This window comes from Mercenaria mercenaria, chromosome 6 (assembly GCF_021730395.1).
Source record: "Mercenaria mercenaria strain notata chromosome 6, MADL_Memer_1, whole genome shotgun sequence".
Classification (NCBI taxonomy): Eukaryota; Metazoa; Mollusca; class Bivalvia; order Venerida; family Veneridae; genus Mercenaria; species Mercenaria mercenaria.
This window is the reverse complement of record NC_069366.1, coordinates 36,745,457-36,769,421: the sequence shown is the minus strand read 5'-3', so window position 1 is coordinate 36,769,421 and position 23,965 is coordinate 36,745,457. Positions and strand designations below refer to the sequence as shown.

The 23,965-nt window shown below is 34.2% G+C and overlaps 1 protein-coding gene across 4 annotated transcripts in view; it reads right to left on the bottom strand.

The window, feature by feature from the left end:
• The window catches only part of LOC128557686 (chitin synthase chs-2-like), a 146,705-nt gene that overhangs the window by 77,992 nt on the left and 44,748 nt on the right, over positions 1-23,965 (bottom strand). For 2 of the 4 annotated variants that reach the window (XM_053545636.1, XM_053545634.1), the window contains exons 4-7: positions 14,994-15,141; positions 1,384-1,482; positions 885-1,025; positions 380-540 (exon numbers count right to left, since the gene is read on the bottom strand). In XM_053545636.1, coding sequence (XP_053401611.1) covers positions 380-540; positions 885-1,025; positions 1,384-1,482; positions 14,994-15,141 — 549 coding nt within the window. Of the gene's footprint in view, positions 1-379; positions 541-884; positions 1,026-1,383; positions 1,483-6,409; positions 7,022-14,993; positions 15,142-23,965 lie in introns of those variants that run through there. The other 2 variants (XM_053545635.1, XM_053545637.1) reach the window with 2 other exon arrangements.

Below are 23,965 nucleotides of genomic sequence, written 5' to 3'. Positions count from 1 at the left end.
TCTGCTGAACAAGTATTCCTTTCTTTACAAAATCATTTTCTTTTGATTTCTCTGAGCATGTTTCAAATATATATATTGTCTTCCGTTATAAAAATGCTTAGATACCAAATTTATGCTGATTATTGTACTTTACTGAAATATATTTTAGGATTATGGAAATTTTGAAAAATGTTAAAAATATCACCATATCTAGGGGCAAATTAAATTAAAACAAAGCTGGTGACCTAGTTTTTCATTGCATTTTTCAATACATCATAACATGATCTTTTAATACAAAACATTTCATCAAAATCTATTATTGAGAAAAAAATTACGAAACTGTAGCGAGCGTCCTTAAGAAAAGAAAAGTTTTATGTAAAATAAAAAGTGTAGAATTCACCTGTTCTTCTGAAAGGTGCTGAAGATATTCCGTCGAGCAAAACTTCCATCCCGATGAGAATGTTTGTGCTAATATCAAACAAACTATAGCAATTATCTCGCGAACAATGTCCCAACCTTGGTTGCTTTCCCCAATTGTACAGTCTTCAAAGTGGTTCGCCACTGATGAAAGGTAATTGAAGGTTAAAAATGCTAAATAGGTTCATAAAACGTTCCTTTGGGACCATTACATTTCAAATTTATTCTGATATTGTTTGAAAATTACCATAACAGATGTAAATTGATAACATACTTATCGACTGAAATGAAGACATTTATCGAAATAGAATAGTTCTTTTATATAATTCTTCTATAACAGGTAAGTTGGTAACATTAATCCGTGTATATCAACGTACCGAGATTTATAAATAAATAGATAAAACAGAAAAGAAAAACAGATTTGACAACTTTAAGCAACTGAAGAAGTGTGCTTGTGAAATTTGAATAAGTAGGTGTGAACGACATACTTCTATTCCGAGACAGCACCCATTTGCATGATTCTGGAAAGACCAAAATGGCGAATATAATAGGGGTAGAAAACGTCACTGGAAGTAGAAACGCAGATCTATGTAGACGCGCTTTACATGTTATGTAGGCAACCATATAACCTAAAATAAAGAACAGAACACATTTCAAAAGATTATAGCTGCTTGCAACTATTGACATTTATCTATTTAAAGATATATGTATTTAAATTTCAAGTTGTTGAGCTTTCGGGTAACAGCAATGTCATGAACGGTATTTTCCGACTTCTAAACTGACATAAAGTTAGCGTAGCAGTTTCTAGAACTTTAAATACAAATACATTTTATATGTTAGAAAGATTGAACATCAAACTGGTGTAAATTCATGGGTATACATAGCAGATAAATTGAATTCTCTCAAGACTTTATTGCGTGAAATTGTTTTGAATATTTACGTTGTCCATAAGCATTGTCGATAATCAATTAGGAAAATTGTATTTACCTAAGATTCCGCTGAAAATATGTGTAACGAAAAGTAAAATTTCGTGTTGAGAGGCTTGTTGCCATTCCTTCCAACCGCTCACATAGTCCTTCCAAAGAACTAGGTATAAAACATAACGGAATATTAACAAATTATGCTGTATGTGGAAAAGCAATCTGACTAAAATATACTGAGTACAACTAGAAACGCAACACTTGATCTACAGTCAATATCTTTTAACCTGATAAATGACAAAAAAACTGCACTAACATGATTTTTTTTTTGGTTTTGATTTTCGATGATGGTGAGGTTTCTACACGATTTTACAATACCAAACAAAATTCAAATACATATGTACAAGGAAAGTATAAAAAATCGAGGGTAAAAAACGTTGCGTTTCTAGATGTACTGAGCATACTTGATTTTCTAAACGAAGCTCTCAGGATGACTATTCACATTCATTTTTCTCTAAATTTGGATTTTTGATATTGCTATTTTTATTTTTGGAAATCTATTTTGATATGACGACTCGTTTCAACAAGCATTTGGCTGAGCTATCATAACAGCGTCGAATGTCACAGGGTGAGAAAAATGTGCAGTCAGTCCGGGGCTCGAACCCGGGACCCCTCGCTTACAGGGCGAGTGCTGTACCGACTGTCAGTGAGCTAACTGGCTGCCTCACACATATTCTCCCCTTACGTGCCCAAGTCCGTACCGTGACTTATGATACCTCTCAAAACACAAGGTGCGGTCATAAGAATTATAAATATAAATATGAAAACCCCAGGCTAAATATAGATTTTTTAAAACTTCTTCTTTCACTTTCAAAATGTTGAAAGCAAGGCTCTGATTGGCTAGCGGAAGGGTCGTCAGAACGAGTCTATCAATAGCACGTCTCCAGATCCAAAGAGTGGTGTTAATTGGAGATGTACGTAAGTCAGACTGGTGGAAAAGGTGCTATCTAACATTGCAAAAATATCATTTAGAATTTAATGCACTAAGTCGTTTACGTACTTCTCGTGAAAAGACGAATGTTTAAAATCGAACGAAACACATAATCTTAATATAGTATATTTCATCATCTTGAGCAAAATTTTGAAAAAGCAAAGATAATCTGAACATTAATTACCTTTAATATATTTATATTATTACAGAGAAATACTTTATTCGTTTTAAATAGACATATTTCAATAATTGTAGTAGTCCCTGTTATGGTTCTTTGAAAGTCCGCACCATTCGCGTCAACTAATCAGTTGGTGCTTATTTCACAGCCCAGGCAAGACAAGTTTCAATTATCAATAAATACATGGTACAAAATCTGATTTTTAGATACTGGCTACTGCCTCAGTGAGCAAATGATTTACTAAAATATAACTTTAACTGATCAATTTTATGTATTAAATGAAATTATGTGTATATTTCACATTAGAATGACACATCCGTCAAGTATCTATTAATACGACATGGTAAATGTATTCAATAGAATAATTCTATTTTAAGAGCTGTGTTTAAATTTAGTACTTCAGTACGGTTAGTTACTGTAACGCCGGATACCATGGGTTAAAACAATTTATCCTGATAACATGAAGAACAAAAGCTTGGAATGAAATACGCAAACGTAAAACATGTTACGAATGTAAATTCAGAACACCAGCGACTGTATATTGTAATGTTTATTACAAAACGTGTAACAGCAATGCTTTCACGTGATATTTTGTCAAAATTGTGACATGAATCCAGCTTCGCCCACCATAGACAAATACCTAATGTTAAACACACGGACATTTTGCCGCCTGGTAAAAAAAAAGAAAATTTACAAATGAAAAACATTTCATAACATGACCTTTTCATTATTTGCCAGTTGTATTCCATGATCATTGACGGAAATGTGAAATTTCATCATTTTCATTGTTCTATACAGTCTGTTTGGCAGAGCGAACTAAATCTTATGCACAAATATCTAAATATTGTTTACATACTTTGTACGGCGCTGTCATGTGTGGATGAAAAAGACGCGGATGAGTAGTTAAAGCATCAATTATTTTCTCTACTCCCCGCCCCCCCCCCCGCCCCCACAATAAACAAAACTGTTTTAAAATTCCCATGATTGTCTCTTGTATATTCGAATTACATAAAAACGCCGAATTTTTCAAACCGGACAGTTATCAAAAACAAATAATGTAAAAAGTCCCAGCTCTAAATATCGGATATTGTTTTCTTCCTGGAAGTTGTCTGACGTATACAGCAATTTTGATGTAAGTCATGTACAAGAAGGCTCGTGGTAGTATTTCAACAAAAGCACGTTTATAAATTGTATCTGCATGGACAGATTTTTACAAAAGGCTCAACAGGTCAATACACATGGTACGCCATATACATCTGTCCTAAACGCTGATTATGATGTACAATGTAACGGAAGTTGAATAATATTCCTGTACGAAAATAGGACCTGTTTTACAGCTGTAAAACGTCTGTAAAGGACCTGTATTTTGAAATTACAGCTGTAAAAGACCTGTAAGTGGAGACTTACCAGAAATACAATTGAAATTTACAGGTGTAAAACAATTGCAGGTCTCAAAAATACAGCTGTAAACAATTTTGTTGAAATTTACAGCTGTAAAATAGTAATGTCTCAAAATTACAGCTGTAACATTGTTTTTGGAGGAAAATATGAGTACTGTCAGCCATCTTTAATGCATTTTGGCGGGATATAACTGAAATTCACACAGACACCACATCATCAAAAATACTGGAATTTTGGCCATTCTGGAGTAAGTGTAATGGTTTCATTATCTAACCCAGTTGTAAAAGGACCTGTGTAAGCACATGCATTAACAACTTACTCTTTATTTGAAACCGATAAATATAAAGGAAATAATTACAAGACTGTCATATGTTTTCATGACATAGCGAGTTTTATAAACAAGAAATAATGCATAGCTTCTACTTTATATCCTACTCTTTAATTTTGCAATTGCTATAGTAATTACTAGAAACATATTTCATATTGTTCTTTACTTACTAGATCATTTATTTTGCCATTTGTATAGTAATTAATACCTTTTCTAGAGAATTACAATTCATCCTAAAACTTTGTGTACATCTGCTTTCGTCCCTTAAAATAAATTTTATTTCTACGGCTGTAACTTTTAGGCATATTTACAGCTATAACTTTTTCATTTTTATAACTGTAATTTTTTACAGCTGTATCTCATTTGCATAATTCGACCTGTTTTACAGTCGTTTTACAGCTGTAAATTGAAATCTACAGCTGTAAAATCAATGTTGTTACATAAAATCTCCAGGTGTTAATTTGAAATAATCATGACTGCAATTTTGAACAGAAATACAGGTATTTTACAGTTGTAAAATTTCGTACAGGTGTTAAACATGTTTGTGTCGTAGAGCACAAATAAATGATATAGTACAATCATGAAAATACTTCGTTTGTTTTTGATTTTCCTATAATAGTAACATTTGACATTCCCGGCCTTCCATACTTTATAAATAAGTATCTGCACGTGATCTATAACACCCAATCACAGCACTGGTTACTTCTTGGTCAAAATTTCAAAATGGCTTTGTTTACATAGGTACCTCATTTATACTTGTGCATATATATATATTTTTGGACTGGAAATTATACATTTTCCAGGTAAATATGCCTTATCTTATATTGTTCTCTATGTATGTATGAAATTTGATAAACTATGTAAACGATTTATTTAATTACCTGTGTAATCTATTGGATGTCAAACATCATTGATTTTACCTTCGGTAAATTACTTGTTTACAATTTTGACAGCTGTCATCTGTCATTCGCGTTGAATATTTGATATACAATGTAATTGTTAAATCATTATTATAAATTGTCATAACTTTATTTTTAGGATGATGTAACTATGATGTCCTTATGATGCCAATATGATGATACTTATCTTGATACATGATTATGATGACACATATTAAAGTCTGCAAACAAAATTTTGTCATCGTCCTTAAAGGAACCCACACCATATAACATCTAAATAGCTAGTCGGAAATACATCACTAGAGGAAATAAAACCCAATCAATCAATTACAAACTACAGAAATAAAGAGGGGCGGTGATAATGGCGCCCAACATTTTCAGCAGACTGTACATAATAGTGCACGTAACTGAGATGACTATATGGAATTTCATATTCCATTAAATTGTACAAGAGCATTTTGAGACTGTTGGACTAACAAATAAATGGAAACTTTTATACGGATACCGGCAGGAATCTACATTCAGGATCTTAGGCCTACCACGATGGAAAAGACTGGAGTATTAGGAGGAATTCTGGGATTTAGGAACAGTGACATTCTGTGTTTCAGAGAAAGGAAGTGTTGTACTTTTGTGGTGTTTTGATAACGCAGTGTTTAATTATTATTATTTGGAATAATTTTGGATTGTGTGACGATGAATATGTGAGTTGAATTTTCTTTATATGTATTATTTTTGTTGTGCGGTAAATTATTTTTGTATCAGTTGATTTCTGATTTTTTAGTAAGCCATACTTTTCATAAAGAAGCTGAATATTTTGCATACTAATTGCATGCAAATCCCCCTACTATTTTCTTTCTGTGAATCTACGTTGAAGTGAATTCTTACATTATTGCCAGGCCATATTGATTTTTTTTCATTGAAAACAGGACTTAGTTTCTGGAGCTAACACCATTGATATTGTTGAAATACCCCGCTTTAATTTCCGATACTTCTCGGATTAGTAATGACCCGATAAGATATACTGTTCTAGTCAGTCGTCCCTGTCACAGACACTTGGGGTTCGGACCCCCACCCACCCCCACTCTCCTCCGCCCTTGGTTAAGTTAAGCCAATAGTTTTTAGCATTTTACCATGTATTGAGCTTAGATGACGATCATAAAACGCATTTTGTAACATTTCAGCGTGTTTTAAAAAAGTGTATTTTTTACCATCAATGCTCTCAATACTACAAGATATGAAACATCGCACAGACACTGTGGAAACAATAGCTAATTAAACTTTTAAATAAACCCCTACCAATGAATAAGTGGTATCATTCGAAGTGTGTGTTACCATTCTGTCAAATGACACCGGTCCTGACAAATATCATTTGTATTCTGACGAGAAATCAATAAATACTATAAATCAATTCATCTAAATTTTATGGAACACTTCCTTGCGAATTGATCCCTGCTTTGTACAGCGCATATCGTTACCGGGTACCAAAATTAATACCGTTACGACTACATTATAGCGGATTATCGGTTCATCAAGTGTTACACGAGGTGTGTTTACATAGCGGAAAAACTGGTTTGTTTGCACCTTTGACAGGTATTTCTATCGGAGCACTCCAGAGTAAGTAAAAACGTATTTTTAAAAGTTGTCAATTATGTTAAGTCTCTGAAAAGGGTTAAACGGTACGACAGGACAGGCATCTCCATGTATACATAAACCTCAAGGCCTGTGCAACGAAAAAGTACAGCTTAATTGCACAAATATGAAGCAATATATATTTTATGAATAGGAGAACGATTAAGATTTTTAACACATTATAAAGTACTTACCAAGATATGCAGTTTCGTGCTTTCCATATTTTCTGCCCGTTTATCGTCGTACACAAAATTGGACTATCGGCGACATTAAGTAGTGATTATCTGGTTTGACATAGTCGTAAGCGTATTAATTTTGGTACCCGGTTTATGACATGCGCTAAACAAAGAGGGGGTCCAGCGCAAGCAAGTGTTCCCATTGTTCGTCCTAGCTTTCATATCTTGTAGTATTGAGAGCATTGATGGTAAAAATACATTTTTTTAAAACACGCTGAAATGTTATAAAATGCGTTTTATGATCGTCATCTAAGCTAAGCTGGTAAAATGCTAAAAACTATTGGCTAAACTTAACCAAGGGCGGAGGAGAGTGGGGGTGGGTGGGGGTCCGAACCCCAATCAGATCTCAAAGATCACGGATTGAGTCTCGGACGGAGTAAATTTTTTTTCCAAATCGGAAAGAAAAAGTTTTTCTATCAGTGAAAAATAAATCCTTGCAAGGTAAATTAAGATTTTTTTCGCGTGTTTTTTGTGATCAAAGTAAATAGTTGCAATATAACTATTGCAAAATTTACTTGATATCGTGTCGTTTTAACGGGTCGCGCGAAACACATACATTTTCCGTAATACTTTACAGACATCACATACACATACAATATTTCACAACACAGAAAAAAAATCATGAAAGTGAATTAAATGAAATCTTGAACACATTGAAAACACGTACATGTATATAGTGAATACATATTGTAAGAAATAGTTCATATGCATAGAAGTAGTATATGTGAATTGAAATATGAAAACAATACAGGGAAAGACTGAAATTATTGAAAATTTGAATTAGTATATTGAATGAAACAAGAAAATACTTGTACAGAAACTACGGAACACAAGAAGGAACATCAGTATATAGAAATAAAACGAAAGTAGTGAAAATTTCAGTGTTAATAAAAGACTGAAAATATACATAAATACTGAAAATATATATAAATTCTGCAAAGTTGTAAACGTACGGCGTAAAAAAAAAGAGACACGCACCGCACACGGATTAATTAAAAGACATAAACATTGTTTTATATTGACCGGAGTGGAGGAATTGATAGGATATACACATTGAGAATTTGATTATTATTTAATTGAAATAAAGTAGGAAAGAACGGCCACGAAATATCGAGCAAATGTGAAGAGACTTTGAAATTGAAAGTGAAGTAAGAGACAGTGAAAACATTACACATACTCAATAATGGCATTGAAATTGCCTGAAAGAGAATTAAGAAGGATCGACAGAGAAAGGCGAAAGGAAGAAGATAGAGTACAAATGGAGAAAGATTAAAGACGTCAGAAAAAGGAAGACGAACATAAACGTTTAATGGATGAAAGAGAAAGTAAAATGATAGAATTACAAAAGCAGAGACAAAAGTTGTTAGAGAAAAGGCGTAAATATAAGGAGAAACGTCAGTTAATGTTAGATATGGATAAGAATAGAAAGGAAAGAGAAAAGTTAGAAAAAGAAATGAAAGATGTATCATTAAATGAAAGTATGGTGTATGATGATGACTATAGTGATACGGGTGAAAAGTATAATGAGCACGTTGTACATGCAATGGTACATAAAGAAAACGTTAGTGATGAAGATATAAATGGGAAAAGTAATGAAAGTGATAATAAAACGGATAAAACAGGTGCATATAAAGATGAAGAGAAGTATAGTGAAAGATACACCGAAAATAAAATAGAAAGTCACAGAGAATATGTGCATAACGAAGACTTATATAACGAAAGTGAAAAATCAGATAGTGATAGTATTGAAGACATAGAAATAATTCCAGAAAGACATAGTGTTTATAGAAATACAGAAAGTTTACAAAGTGGGAGGATGAAAGAGGTATATAATTACGATGATAGTGCTGATACTGAAGAGTCAGACGATGACTATAAAACTGTTGATCAAACAGGCGATGCAGATTATATTAGAAATACTGAAGATAGCAGTACGGAAATAGAAGACAATGCTGATGACGATAAACAATTAGAGGAAGAAATGAAATGGTTAGATGAAAAATGGCGAAAGTATGAAAATGAAAACATTCAGTTGGAAACAGACATAAAACAAATACAGAGTGAGGAAAGGATTAGCAATGATACTACGAGAAATAGACCAAATAGAAATGGATCTGAAGAAAAGAGGAAGAAAAGAAATATCAAAAGTGATAAATGTGAAAATGACAATGAACGTAGGGACGAAGAACGTAAACTAATAGAGAAAATTAAACAGTTAAAAATAAGAGAAAAGAAAGTGAATGATGTTATAGAAAAGAATAGATTACTGAAAAAGAGACAAGCTGAGGAAATAGAAAAAAGAAATCAACGTAAGAAAGAAATTAAAAGACAAAGAGAAATAACACAAGTGAAAGAAGAACAAATAAGAAAACTAAAGGAAGAAGAAAGAAAGTTAAAGAGGGGAATTAAAGCGAAAGAAACGGCTTTATAAACAAATGAAGAAAGTGATGAAAAAAGAAATAGTGATGACGAATTAAGCGAAAGAAAATCAGCTAAAAGTTATAAATCAGAAAGTTGGAAAGGAAAATTACACAAACCTAACATTCAATCCTTAACAGAAACAACCTTCGAGGATAGAAAATCGAAGTAGAGATTATTCTTAAGTCAGGGTTATATGAAGAACATATATTGAGACAGGCAGTTAGAAATTCACTTTGTGGACAAACACGGAAAATACTATTGACAATGAGTTCAGATGCTACAGCAAGAGAAATCATAGATAAGCTAGATAGTATTTTTGGCAACGTCAGATCAGGAGAATCAGTCTTGTCAGAGTTTTATATGTCACGACAGAAACGAAGTGAAACCATTTCAGAATGGGCATTAAGATTAGAAGGAATTTTACAAAGAGCGATAGTAAAGGGTCATGTTAAAGAAGACCAGAAAGATGAAATGTTGAAAGTGAGATTCTGGAGGCATTTATACAGCGATGACTTGAAAAATGCGACAAGATTGTGCTTTGAAACCGCAAAGTCATTTGAAGAGTTAAGAAGGAAAGTCAGAATAGAGGAAAATGAAATGTCAACAGCAAGAGAAACAAAAATAGAATCCACAGATAAAGTCACAGTTAATCAGCATTTAGAAGAAGATGACCAATCTACAGTAATGAAGATGATTTTGGAACGAATGAAAAGTTTAGAAGAACAACTTCTTAGGCTTCAAGAAAAAGATAAAGAAGGCACTGATAGACCTGAAAGAGAAGAAGATAGATATTTAGATAGACAACCTAGGATGAGTAGATATGATGATAGAGGTCGAGAACGAGATAGATATGACAGGTATGATCGACGGAATAGAAGAAATTACACAGACAGATATAAGGATTATGAGTATAGAAATCGAGGACATGAAAAAGACTACTCAAATAGATTTGACAGATATGATAAAAACAGAGAAGGAACTGATAGATACGGAAGGAGGTTTTATGACAGAGAAAGGAAAGTTAGCGACAAAAGTGATAGATTTAGAGACACAAGTGAACGGTATGGAAGAAGAGACTTCACAGATGGAAATCATCGAAGAGAAGAACGATATGGGTTCGACAGAGAAAGAAGATTCAGTGACCGAATAGATACTAGATTTAAAGACAGAGAAGAACGTGATACAGACAGAGATTGGTATATGAAGAGAGAAGATAGAGACAATGATACGACAGAGAATAGAACAGAAATGAGAAAAGAGGAGAATGACAGAAACAGTACACCAAAACAAGACAACAAACAACCATTAAAGCAACAACAACAACAGAAACCGGATACGATGAACAAAGCAAACTTCATCAAGAATTTAAACCGGTAGATGTCTCTGTCAAGGGGCAGATGAGAGACAAAGTATTTAATGAAAGCCCTAAAAACCTTTATAACAGAATTGTAGGAAGCAACAATACCGGTGACGTTATAATAGAAGGCAAGAAAACTAAATGTATTATTGATACTGGTTCAATGGTTACAACAGTGAACATAGATTTTTACAATAACCTACAACCGAAACCACCTTTACATTCCTTGAATGATTTTGATTTACACATCAGTGCTGCTAATGGTCAAAAGGTTCCATACCTTGGTTACATCGAAGCTAGAATTTCAGTGCCATTCCTAAAACAAAAGTTTTTCGACTTACCTATTTTGGTATTGCCAAACCAACTTTATTCGTTTGTGTCATTCAGAATCGTCAGATGAAAACATACCGGAGGAATGGAATCTAGCTTTCCAAAGTCTTACAAGTGATTCAGTTGGTATTGTAAAGTCAACGCAGAGAATCAACCTTAAACCTTTTGAAACAAGGACAGTAACTGGTTTTGTTAGAAAATCTGCTTCAGTTGAAAGTGCAGTTACAGAACCATGTGAAGATCAGCATTGTTCAAGTCGAGTTAATGTCTGTCCAAGGGTTGTTACACTTAACAAGGCTGGTAATTCGGCGAGAGTTCCTGTGAGAATTTTCAATCTTTCAGCAAAAGCGATTTCTTTACCACCAAAATCAAACTTATGTCAACTACAAGAAGTAAAAGTGTTAAGACAAGCACCAATATTGGAAGAAGGACAGATACACAAAAACGCGACATTTAACAAGCAGAACGTAGACGACAATGAACCAACAGAACAAACGCCAGAAACAACATTCAAAATAAACAACATAAACCTAACAGAAGATCAAAAGAATGAAGTTAACAAAGTATTCACTAAATGGGAGCACATATTTTCTAAAGGACCTACTGATTTAGGAACTACAGATTTGCTTGAACATGAAATATACCTTAGTGACAATACGCCATTCAAAGAACAATACAGAAATATTCCTCCTGGACTTATTCAAGAAGTAATAGCTAGTCGGAAATACATCACTAGAGGAAATAAAACCCAATCAATCAATTACAAACTATAGAAATAAAGAGGGGCGGTGATATTTGGAATTTATCAAGATTGTTTGTTTGTTTGTTTTGGGTTTAACGCCGTTTTTCAACAGTATTTCAGTCATGTAACGGCGGGCAGTTAACCTAACCAGTGTTCCTGGATTCTGTACCAGTACAAACCTGTTCTCCGCAAGTAACTGCCAACTTCCCCACATGAATCAGAGGTGGAGGACTAATGATTTCAGACACAATGTCGTTTATCAAATAGTCACGGAGAACATACGCTCCGCCCGAGGATCGAACTCACGACCCCGCGATCCGTAGACCGACGCTCTACCTACTGAGCTAAGCGGGCGGGCTTTATCAAGATTGACTTTCGCATATTTTCGGTTTGTTTTAGTTTTCTCTTTGAGTACTGTATCTTAAAAGTGATTATGACTATATGTTAAAAGCGTCATTTGATATTATCTCCCCTTTTTTGCTTAAACTGTATAACAGATTATTTGATACGGGAGACTACCCATTATCATGGGGAGAGGGAATGATTGCACCAGTCTTCAAAAAGGGTAATATCCATGAAGCAAAAAATTATAGAGGGATTACACTAATTAATACAATGTCAAAGGTATATTCACAATTACTCCTAAATAGACTAACTTTATGGTAAAAAAAATACGATAAAATTTCTGATAATCAGTTCGGATTTCAAAAGGGGAAATCAATTAGTGACTGCATTTTCATATTACACTCGGTAATCTCAAAAGTGCTTAATTCGGTGCATAAACTTTTTTGCATTTTCATCGATTACCAACAGTGTTTTGATAAAAACGTTAGCTCTAAATTAGTCCGCGCAATTAAGTCCATGTACAGTACTGTCAAATCTTGCGTACGTTATAAAGGCAGATGTTCAGAATTTTTCAATTGTGATATCGGCTTGAAACAGGGGGATCCGAGTTCGCCGTTACTTTTATGCTGTTCGTGAACGACCTAATACAGAATATTAATTCAGACCTAGATAATATTTTTACAATAGGCGAAATGAAACTATTTCTTATTCTTTATGCAGATGATCAAGTCCTTTTTGCTATCAATGTTAAATGATGTTGTACGATACTGTAACGTATGGGGTTTGAAAATAAATACTAAGAAAACGAAAGCTATGATATTTGAAAAAGGAAGGCACACGAATTTCGATTTCTATATTAATGGTACACAAATTGAAGTTGTGGAGAGCTTTAAATACTTAGGAATGACATTATTTAAAAATGGTAATTGGTTTAGAAGTCAGAAAGTTATATCTCAACACGCATCTTTTGCCTTGTTTAATTTGTTTCGTTTATTTAGAAATGCTGAATCTCTATAATGCAGAAATCCAAACTTTTCGACACATTAGTTAGCTCTATTCTTAATTTTTGCTCAGAAATCTGGGGTTATCATAACGCTCCAGATATTGAAAAACTGCACACAAAATTTATTCGGTACATTCTGGGTGTAAAGAGGTCAACAAACATAACTGCACTTTATGGCAAGACGGGTCGAGTCTAACTATCAGTTATTCGAAAAGTCAACATGCTCAAATATTGGTTAAAAATGCTATCACAAAATGATGACTCTCTTGTTAAACATACATTTAAAATGTTAAAGCAAGATGCTGAAAATAATAGGCCATACAATGGAAATAATTGGGCGTACCAAATAAAACGCATTCATGATGACCATGGATTTAGTTATGTTTAGGATTATCAGTCTCATTGATATACCATTTGACGTTATTAAAAAAGAATTTATGATACTTACATGCAAACGTGGTATAGTGATATAAATAATTCAAGACGTCTTCAGTCCTATGCAATTTTTAAGTATGATTTCGAATTAGAAAAGTATTTAAAAGTGATCTCGGAACCAAAATACAGAATAGCTTTTGCCAGATTTAGAACGTCTTCGCATAATCTGTTCATAGAAACTGGTAGATATGAAAATATAGATAGGGAGGCGAGGCTCTGTAGATTTTGTAACATGAACCAAATTGAAAACGAGTATCACTTTCTGTTAGTTTGCCCTTTTTTTATATTAAGCTAAACCTCATTTTTATAGATGTCACTTATCAGGTATTTCTTCGAAATAACTGAATATGATTATCAATGAATATATGTAAGATATACTTTGTCTTGGAAATTCCATGTTCTCTTTGTGTTCTCTTCGACTTTGTAGCTAGAAACATTGTTTAAAGCTAAATAAAATTATTGTATATTGTATTGTATTATATAAACCAGGACAAAGTTTTTATTCTTACGAAAAATGACGTCTTTATCCTTTTTGACAAACATAAAGCAATAAAGAGATAATTTATAAATTTGATATTTCATAACGATCTCGTTATTGTGGCTTGGACAGCCGTATGCATCACTTCGATAGACAATACCATTTACCTTACCCGTTAACCTCAAAAACTCTACAGGTGGTAATATAAACTTTATAACTTTTCAAAATATCTTCATTTGTTGCCAACGGATCGTCAAAAAACGATTTGTTTCAAACTTGCAGGATATATTTAATAAAGAAGCAATATTGTTTTGCAAAAGTTTAGTAAACTCCTGATTTAATTCATTTCATTTTACACTTAAAATATAGATATGGATTAAACAACAAGATGCTCGTAATATAGCTTATTGAGAATTTAAACTAGTTCTTTTATCCCCATCCTCATTTATATATCTTTCATATATTTGAAATGTATATTTCGATAGATATTGAAACAACCCTGTATCTTCAGGTTCTTTTTGTAGCTGGTTATTTTTGCAATGTTTGACTCTGATAGTGTTTGCTGTGTCGTATGATTCCAGGAAATCTACCCTTCCCTATTTAATTTGATCATGATGCAAAACCCATATCGGTGTTTTGGATGATAAATCCGGGATTCACGTAAACGAAAAATCTTTTACATTAAACAGTAAATGTCATTATTATAGTATCGCGTCACTGGAATTTAAAAAGAGTCAAGAAAACAATTTCACTAGTTTAATATAATAATTGTAAGTCTGTCAAGAAGTTTCTTGTTTAGATGTACCTTGTTCAAATATGCTTGTTGCAAAACGGATATAATATGAAGCTGATATTTCGACAATAGCTTCCTAAGTTTCGAGGTTTATTTTTATTAAAATGTTACCTGTTGTTGTCTGGTTTGACATGTACGGATTCAAATTAAAACCGAAAAATATTCCAAATGATGCCACAATTGTAGATACAAGGTTAGACAGCGACATGATTGCCGTAAACTTCCAAATTGAAGCACTTGTCAACTTTGTAGGAACTGTCTGTAAAAGAACAAAATGATGTATTACAATAAAAATGTATCAATGTTAATGTTTTTAAAGTGTAAGTAAATGATTGTATAAAGGGAGATAATGTAATTTATACTAAATGTATCAACTGTATTAAAAAAGATTTTTTCTTAACATTTACTCTGAAACAAAGTAATGAATTCCTTTTTGAAATTTAGATCTAAAAGAAAAAGGGAAAGTATGTACAAACGCTAAATAGCCAAATAATAGAAATTATTTTCTCCTACAAATAATTTACTTTATTTTGCAAGGAAAAGCTGTATACACCGTTCCTAGTCAGTTACGTCACAATCACTAAGCAATCGATGACCTTCGGGTATTATCGTCCATTATGCATGGTTTCTGGTCTGCATCTTATCATTAAGCCGGATATCGGTTCAACTAACTGTATTTAAGCAGGAAAAATCCGTGTCAATTTCTCTTTCTCGATTCAACACCGGAGATAAAACTGCTCTGCTGAAAATTAAATTTTTAGTCGCTGCCAAAAAAAAGAAGTTTATTATACCACGTGGTCGCGGTGTACGGAGGAGGACTCGTGCTGCTATGGGGCTAAGGCTACAAGGCGCAGTCGGTCTAAAGTCGGTCTAAATGCCTATGCTAGGTAGGCAAGAAAATACAACAAACAGAATAGAAAATTATTTAATAATTAAAAAATGGCAGCAATTTAAAACCTTGTGTGAGTGAAACGGCATGGTCAAACATACTTAGAACGGTTAAAGAATATATGGCATATTAAACGAGGCGTGTATTTATAAATAAGATAGGTGTATACGTTTAAATGGGTCAGAAATGTTGTTGTACTTAGAAAATAGACGTGCCCGGTTTATAGGTTGGTCAGGGCTACGGATATGCGATATGTATTGTATTTTATCATTATTTTTGAGCATTGATCCTTGTCCATGTTTATTGTACTATTATATTGACCTGTCAAAATGCATATTTATTACATGGTCGATGCACAGAATATTTTAATCTTCGGTTGATTTTCGGTACATTCCGTTCAGTGTACGGAAAGTAACCTGCAATTAAAATGGTTTATATTTAAAGGGTATATACGGAAGTACGAAAGTCACAGTAGCTCAGTGGTCGCTGTCAAAAGCTTGAAACTACGGGGTCATAAGATCGAAACCGAGTAGTGTCTTTATTTTTTTTTTCACAAACACTTAGTACATGTACATTTTTATCCAATATTTCCTCTATTGTATTTTTACAACTATTTTTTTCTTTTATTTTTATGCCCCCGAAGGGAGGCATATAGTTTTTGAACCGTCAATCAGTCTGTCGGTCTGTCAGTCTGTCAGTGTGTCGGTCTGTCAGTCTGTCCGCAATTTTCGTGTCCGGTCCATATCTTTGTCATCGATGGATGGATTTTCAAATACCTTGGCGTGAATGTGTACCACAGTAAGACGATGTGTCGCGCGCAAGACCCTGGTCCGTAGCTCAAAGGTCACTTAGACGTTAAAGGTCATTTTTAATGATAGTGCATTCGTGTCCGGTCCATATCTTTGTCATCCATGGATGGATTTTCAAATAACTTGGCATGAATGTGAACCACAGTAAGACGACGTGTCGCGCGCAAGACCCAGGTCCGTAGCTCAAAGGTCAAGGTCACACTTAGACGTTAAAGGTCATTTTCATGATAGTGCATTCGTGTCCGGTCCATATCTTTGTCATCGATGGATGAATTTTCAAATAACTTGGCATGAATGTCTACCACAGTAAGACGACGTGTCGCGCGCAAGACCCAGGTCCGTAGCTCAAAGGTCAAGGTCACACTTAGACGTTAAAGGTCATTTTCATGATAGTGCATTCGTGTCCGGTCCATATCTTTGTCATCGATGGATGGATTTTCAAATAACTTGGCATGAATGTCTACCACAGTAAGACGACGTGTCGCGCGCAAGACCCAGGTCCGTAGCTCAAAGGTCAAGGTCACACTTAGACGTTAAAGGTCATTTTTCATGATAGTGCATTGATGGGCGTGTCCGGTCCATATTTTGTCATTCAGGCATGGATTTTAAAATTATTGGGTATGAATGTGTACCACAGTAAGACGACGTGTCGCGTGCAAGACCCAGGTCCGCAGGTCAAAGGTCCTAAACTCTAACATCGGCCATAACTATTCATTCAAAGTGCCATCGGGGGCATGTGTCATCCTATGGAGACAGCTCTTGTTATCTCTTTTTTAAAAAAGCAGGATTGAGTTATGTTTCTTGCTGTACAGGGTCAGCTTATGATGGTGAACAAGTGTTACAAGTTTCAAAGCAATAGCTTTGATAGTTTAAGAGAAAAAGTTGACCTAAACATAAAACTTAACCAAGAAATCTGATATTTTCTAAGTCCAAAAGGGGCCATAAATCTTGCAAAAAGCAGGACTGAGTTATGTTTCTTGCTGTATAGGGTCAGCTTATGATGGTGAACAAGGTTGCAAGTTTTAAAGCAATAGCTTTGATAGTTTAGAAGAAAAGCTGACCTAAACATAAAACTTAACCAAGAAAACTGATTTTCTAAGTCCAAAAGGGGCAGTAATTCTTGAAAAAAAAAGCAGGATGGAGTTAGGTTTCTTGATGTACAGGGTCAGCTTATGATGGTGAACAAGTGTTGCAAGTTTCAAAGCAATAGCTTTGATAGTTTAAGAGAAAAAGTTGACCTAAACATAAAACTTAACCAAGAAATCTGATATTTTCTAAGTACAAATTGGGCCATAAATCTTGCAAAAAGCTGGATGGAGTTATGTTTCTTGTTGTACACGGTCAGCTTATGATGGTTAACAAGTGTTCCAAGTTTCAAAGCAATAGCTTTGATAGTTTAGGAGAAAAGCTGACCTAAACATAAAACTTAACCATGCGCCGACGCCGACACTGACGCCGACGCCGACGCCGATCAAGTGATGACAATAACTCATCATTTTTTTCCAAAAGATCAGATGAGCTAAAAATAAGCGCACGGACCTATACATGTTATTCGCCATGTTATAGGCCGTATGTTTATTTACAACTGTGAGAAGTTTCACCAACATCTACATTATAGAAAAATTTCTTCTCGCGAAAACGTTATGAAAGTTTTGAATTTGTTCGGGTTTAAGGTTTAGGAGTATATCACCAAAACACAGAAATATTTTATTAACGAACAACATCGTTACCAATATTTTACCTGACCATTACATGTTCTGCCGTACTGTCCCGTACTGAAAATATTCTGAAAAAGTTGTCCCCCTTTGAAAATGAATACCATTTGTAAAGAAATAAAAATAAACAATCGTTGAAAACTGTGTTCCACCTAGTTATGTGAAATTTCAACACTCGCACGCTATTACAAATGCATCAAAACAAACATGTGTAACAGTTCCTTGAAAATGGTGAGTTTTTAAAAGCGCTTGACTGTCTGGAAGTGGGGCCTGTTTAAACAGTTCTTTTTTCGGAATTCAATGCTTATATCAGTATACTGACACTTGTTTTGTAGAGTAATATAAGTAATATACACGCTATCATTACAAAAACAACAAAACAAGTGTCAGTATACTAATATAAACATTGAATTCCGAAAAAAGGACTGTCTAAATGGGACCCACTTCCGGGCAGTCAAACGCCTTCAAAAACTCACCATTTTCAAAGAACTGTTACACATGTTAGTTTTGATTCATTTGCAATAGCATGCGAGTGTTGAAATTTCACATAATTAAGTGGAACACAATTTTCAGCAATTGTTTATTTTTATTTCTTTACAAATGGCATTCATTTTCAAAGAGGGACAACTTTTTCAGAATATTTTCAGTACGAGACAGTACGGCAGAACATGCAATGGTTAAGTAAAATATTGGTAACGATGTTATTCGTTTATAAAATATTTCTGTGTTTTGGTGATATACTCCTAAACCTTAACGTCTTTTTTAACAATTTTTCAGTCATTTTGTCTACTTGTAGCAGTGAGCACAATGCCCAACTTTATAGTGCTGCCTCACTGGAATATCACGCCGTAGATACGTGGCATAATACCCCACCCAGTCACATTATACTGACACCGGGCTGACCAGTCCTAGCACTATCCTCTTAATGCTGAACGCCAAGCGAGGAAGCTACTAGTACCACTTTTTAAGTCTTTGGTATGACGCGGCCGGGGATCGAACCCACGACCTCCCGCACTCGAAACTCGCTCTACCACTAGGCTACCGAGGCGGTTATGATAGTTGTGGTTTTCCAATAGACTCCCATTATTAAAAATTGCATGAGGTTCAAATTTTTCAAATCAGTCTAGCAAGAAAAGAAGAAGAAGAAGAAGAAGAAGAAGAAGAAGAGAAGGAAAAAAAACACCAAGCACACGACCCTTTCTTTTTTATTTGCTAAGTATATTCTGAAGTTCTGTAAAATCAGAGTTTAATCAGAACAGAACAGAACATTTTCTTTATTTTTAAGACACAGATTACAAAATACAAGTATTCTGCAATAACATGTGAGCAAATAAGTATAATCGAAAAACAATATATATTATGGATATGAACAATCGGTTGTGGAATATCTAAATAGTACGTGATAAAAACATTTTCACTTTATCGCTGAACATGTCATATGGGTATCATGGGTATTGTTGTAGAAAATTAATCCTTTAACAAAAGAGAAGAGAGTTATACCATTTACAATGTTTTCTTAAGTTCAATACAGAGTGACTACAGAAGTACATCTTTGAATTAGACGATCTACTTATATGAATGAATTACAGTCGCGCGATTTGATTGGCTAAAATACTATTTCAGAATGATTTAATTCATGAAAATGTGATACACATTTACTATGGATAATGGATTTAAAAAGAACGTGAGTTAACGCAATTTGTTACTTTTGCCTTAAAATTCAGTTTATAAAAAACCGGCTCGATAAAAAAACCGTATAATTTTGGTATGTTGTTTCGCAATGTGTGTACATCTAGTAGACACATAAATAGTTAGGGGTCACCGACTTTAATTTTTTTGCAATATAACATAACTTTACCCTCACCCCCACATGGTTTGTGGCTATATGACGTTAGAGTAAAACAGAATGTGTTTCAACTTACACAACTCACGTTCGTGTTTAAAAACGAGATGTATCTATTATAAGAAAGTTTCACGATATATTCGATCTCAACTTCAGATGCCATGTACTAGTGAAAGGAAACACCTTTGACAAAATGTATATCTTGTACAATTGTCCGTAAGTATTTGACCTGACAGTCATCAATCTTCGCTAATATTTTCGGACGTTTTTGTTCCTTTACGCAATATTGTATCCCGAAAAGATCTAAAATTACACAAATAACCTTTATAGTTAACCGTCTGACTTCCATGCAGGTTACCACGGGTACGAAATTACCGCAGACCATTTTCTAAATTCAATATAATGAAGAGTCACCATATTTGCTTTTATTCTTACAATATCTTTTGCGACAATTTTCACGAATTCTAATTGATTTTTCTTGTAGTTTCTATTTTCGGGAGTAATTTGTCTTTTTATCTTAGATACTTTACTCGACACTTACTACAAAATACATTGAATACAAGTATATTTCTTTCAATAAATGAACCATAAAAAAGAAATAGATAAGTGTATTAATTTTCCGTCCTGTAAATTTTGGAGATAAAAATTTGAAAAAAAGATGTTAGACTGAGGACTACAACCCACAACTCCGAGATTGATGGCTAATCGTTTTGTCCCCGCAGCTACTTGCACGTGCGATATTTTTAAATCCTGTAAAGAATACTTATGCAGTAGTTATTTCTCTACTGAGGGTCAGGTTAATACTTATGGACAATATATCCACTTTTATCATCCATTTGTTATTCCTATTGATGGTTTCAATATGCAGATACAAAGCTTGAAGAATAGATGTTACTAATCTTCTCAGTCTAAGGCAAAATGCTAACTTTGCTTTGTAAAAAAGCTAGTATGCGGTCAGTTGATGATTTAATTTCGTGAAAATAGGTGCTTAAACATGTTTTAAACATTTAGAATTTTCGTTCTTATGTAATTTTACGATATGACGGTTTGCCTGATTTTACCAGAAATATTCATCGACGCATGTCGGACTTTTGCTCCATTTCACATGTATTATCAGCACGAAAACAGTATACCAGATCCTATATCTGATATAAAATTACTATTTTTTACACGGCTTAATTTATAGTAAATCTTGAAACAAATTCTGCCAATTTAGACAACAATCTCCACGAGATTACGAGTTGAGAGAAGAGTCTGTCCTATACACATAATGCTGAGCAACTGGTATCATTTTTATATCCTTGGTAAACGACTATCGATCAAAGCCCTGACCTTCCGCACGAGAGAGACAAAGAGACAAAGACAGTGAGGTCATAGTAAGACGCAGAGTAGCTAGTCCAGCGAACAGATTTTACTCTTAAAAAAGATCTTCAAATGACTATAAAGTATTGCAGCTGGTCAGACGCAGAGAATTTATTCTTTAGACGGTGTCTTTTTCTTAAAATCAGGCACAAATGCTGGTCCGATGCAAATAATTTATTTCTTGGTGGGAAACTTCTGATCAAGTGCAGTTACAAGCTCTTGATAACGAATGCTAGAAAATATTTCATAAAATCCTCACCAGTTGCAGCTTTCAAATTTAAGAAGTACGGAAAAAGAAAAAGCCGTTTCTGTTTCTCCGGATGCCCGGGATATAGATGTAGAAACTGTAGTTTCGTGTTCACAATCTGAACACTTAAATCTAAATAATTATAAGTCATTTCAAGGAATCAACACACATAATTCATGTTGATTAACCAATGATCAAAAGTCTTTTTCGATAATATCCTTAGATGCGAAATGTCATTTACATAATTTAAACCCTTTATCAAATATCTCGTTAAGATATTTCAGGTCCGTAATCATTTGAATGTTATTACATGTTTAAAAAATCGTCTTTTTTCTTTAACACTTTCTTAGCAAATCTCATTATATGTCTCTCAATACTTCCATGTCAACGAATTCATTTCATAAATTCATTCCGAATTTACCGTTAATACATGCAGCTTCGCATATTTTTTAGATTATTTTGTTAAAAAATGACGATTAAACGTGTCATGTCTTAATGGGGTAGGGGTAAAAAATCGTCAGATATTGAAAAAATAAAGCCGGTGATGCCTAAGTATTTATGTGTCTACAGTATATACACTGCAAAACAACATACCAAAATTTTACGGTTTTTTATCGAGTCGATTTTTTATAAACTGGATTTTAGGGCAAAATTTGTAGCAAAACTTGATGTGAGTTTTACCGTTCTGACGTCACAAAATCGTCTCTGACATCCTAGGCGTAAATCTTAATTCGCTGAATTTTATACCATTATGTAGCATTTTCTGAATGCAAAGTGACAATTATTTTGTATTTTTCATTGATATGACATTCAGAGCGCGGGAAAGGAAAAATACCGAAAGCATCCGGAACTGGGCGTTGCACGAAAAGTGACGTCAGGGGCCATGTTTGTGACACAATAGCAAAAAAAAAAAAACACGAACAATATGGCGACAAAGTAAAACCGGAGCTCAAACGCATATATCTTGAATTTTATACAGTATAAATTTCAGGACGAAATTTGGTAAAAAAAATTGGGGCGCATTCTACCTCAAAAACATGGCCAGACTGTATCATATATCTATAACACATATTTTATATCTTTGTTTCATTAGACAAGATTAACTCATTCCTGAATTTAACCATTCGGGACTTAATAATGATATCTACGGGGTAACGACCTAGCTCGGCATATAACATACACCGGGGAGTACTTCTTCTCGTTTTTGTAATTTTACGTTAAAAATTAACGTGTATTTGCTCAATTTAGTCTATGTTCTCATAGCCCCAAATTTCACTTCCGTATGTAAGAATTGGTAGGGCAGTATGATCTAAAAGCTTTATTTGGAGATCAATGGGGAGGTCAAGGTTGTTTATTCTCATGTATAACAGGTGCATAGCCTTATTTGCCTGTGTGACAATATGTTTTTTGTAAGACAAAAAACTCTCCCAGAAGCAGAAAAAACTACCCCTAAATATTTGTATTCCTTAACTACCTCTATAGTTTGACCATTTATGCTAAAAAAATATCTGCTAGGTTTATTTGTACCGAAAACTATTATCTTTGTCTTTGAAAATTTATATTAAGTTTCCAAGTTTGGCAGTACAGGTAAAAATTATCAAGACCATTGGAAAGAAACTTCTTCCCCGCCCAAAATGACTGTATCGTCTGCATACAGCAAAATAAGAATTTTAAGAAAACGGACGGCGTCGTTTTCGTGTATATCAATGAAGATACCATTGTTAGGTCTTAAGAGAAAAGATTCCAAATCGTTTAAATAAATGGAAACAAGAGCTGTCACTAATGGTGACAAATGCCCCCGAATCACATTGACCTTTGACATGGTGACCCCAAAGTCAGTAGGGGTGGTGTACTCAATAAGTACTATCAACGTGTGAAGTTTGAAGGTCCTGGGTGAAGTGGTTCGCATGTAAAGTGCCTTCATGCAAAAAGTTAACATTGGCCCCTGTGACCTTGACCTTTGACCTGGTGACCCCAAAGTCAGCAGGGTAGGTGTACTTATAAAGTACTATCAGCATGTAAAGTTTGAAGGTCCTGGGTGAAGTGGTTTGCGAGTTAAGTGCCTTCATGCAAAAAGTTAACGTTGGCCCTTGTGACATTGACCTTTGCCCTAGTGACCCCAAAGTCAGTAGGATAGGTGTACTCAATAAGTTCTATCAGCATGTGAAGTTTGAAGGTCCTGGTGCTATATTTCGCGAGTAAAGTGCCTTCATGCAAA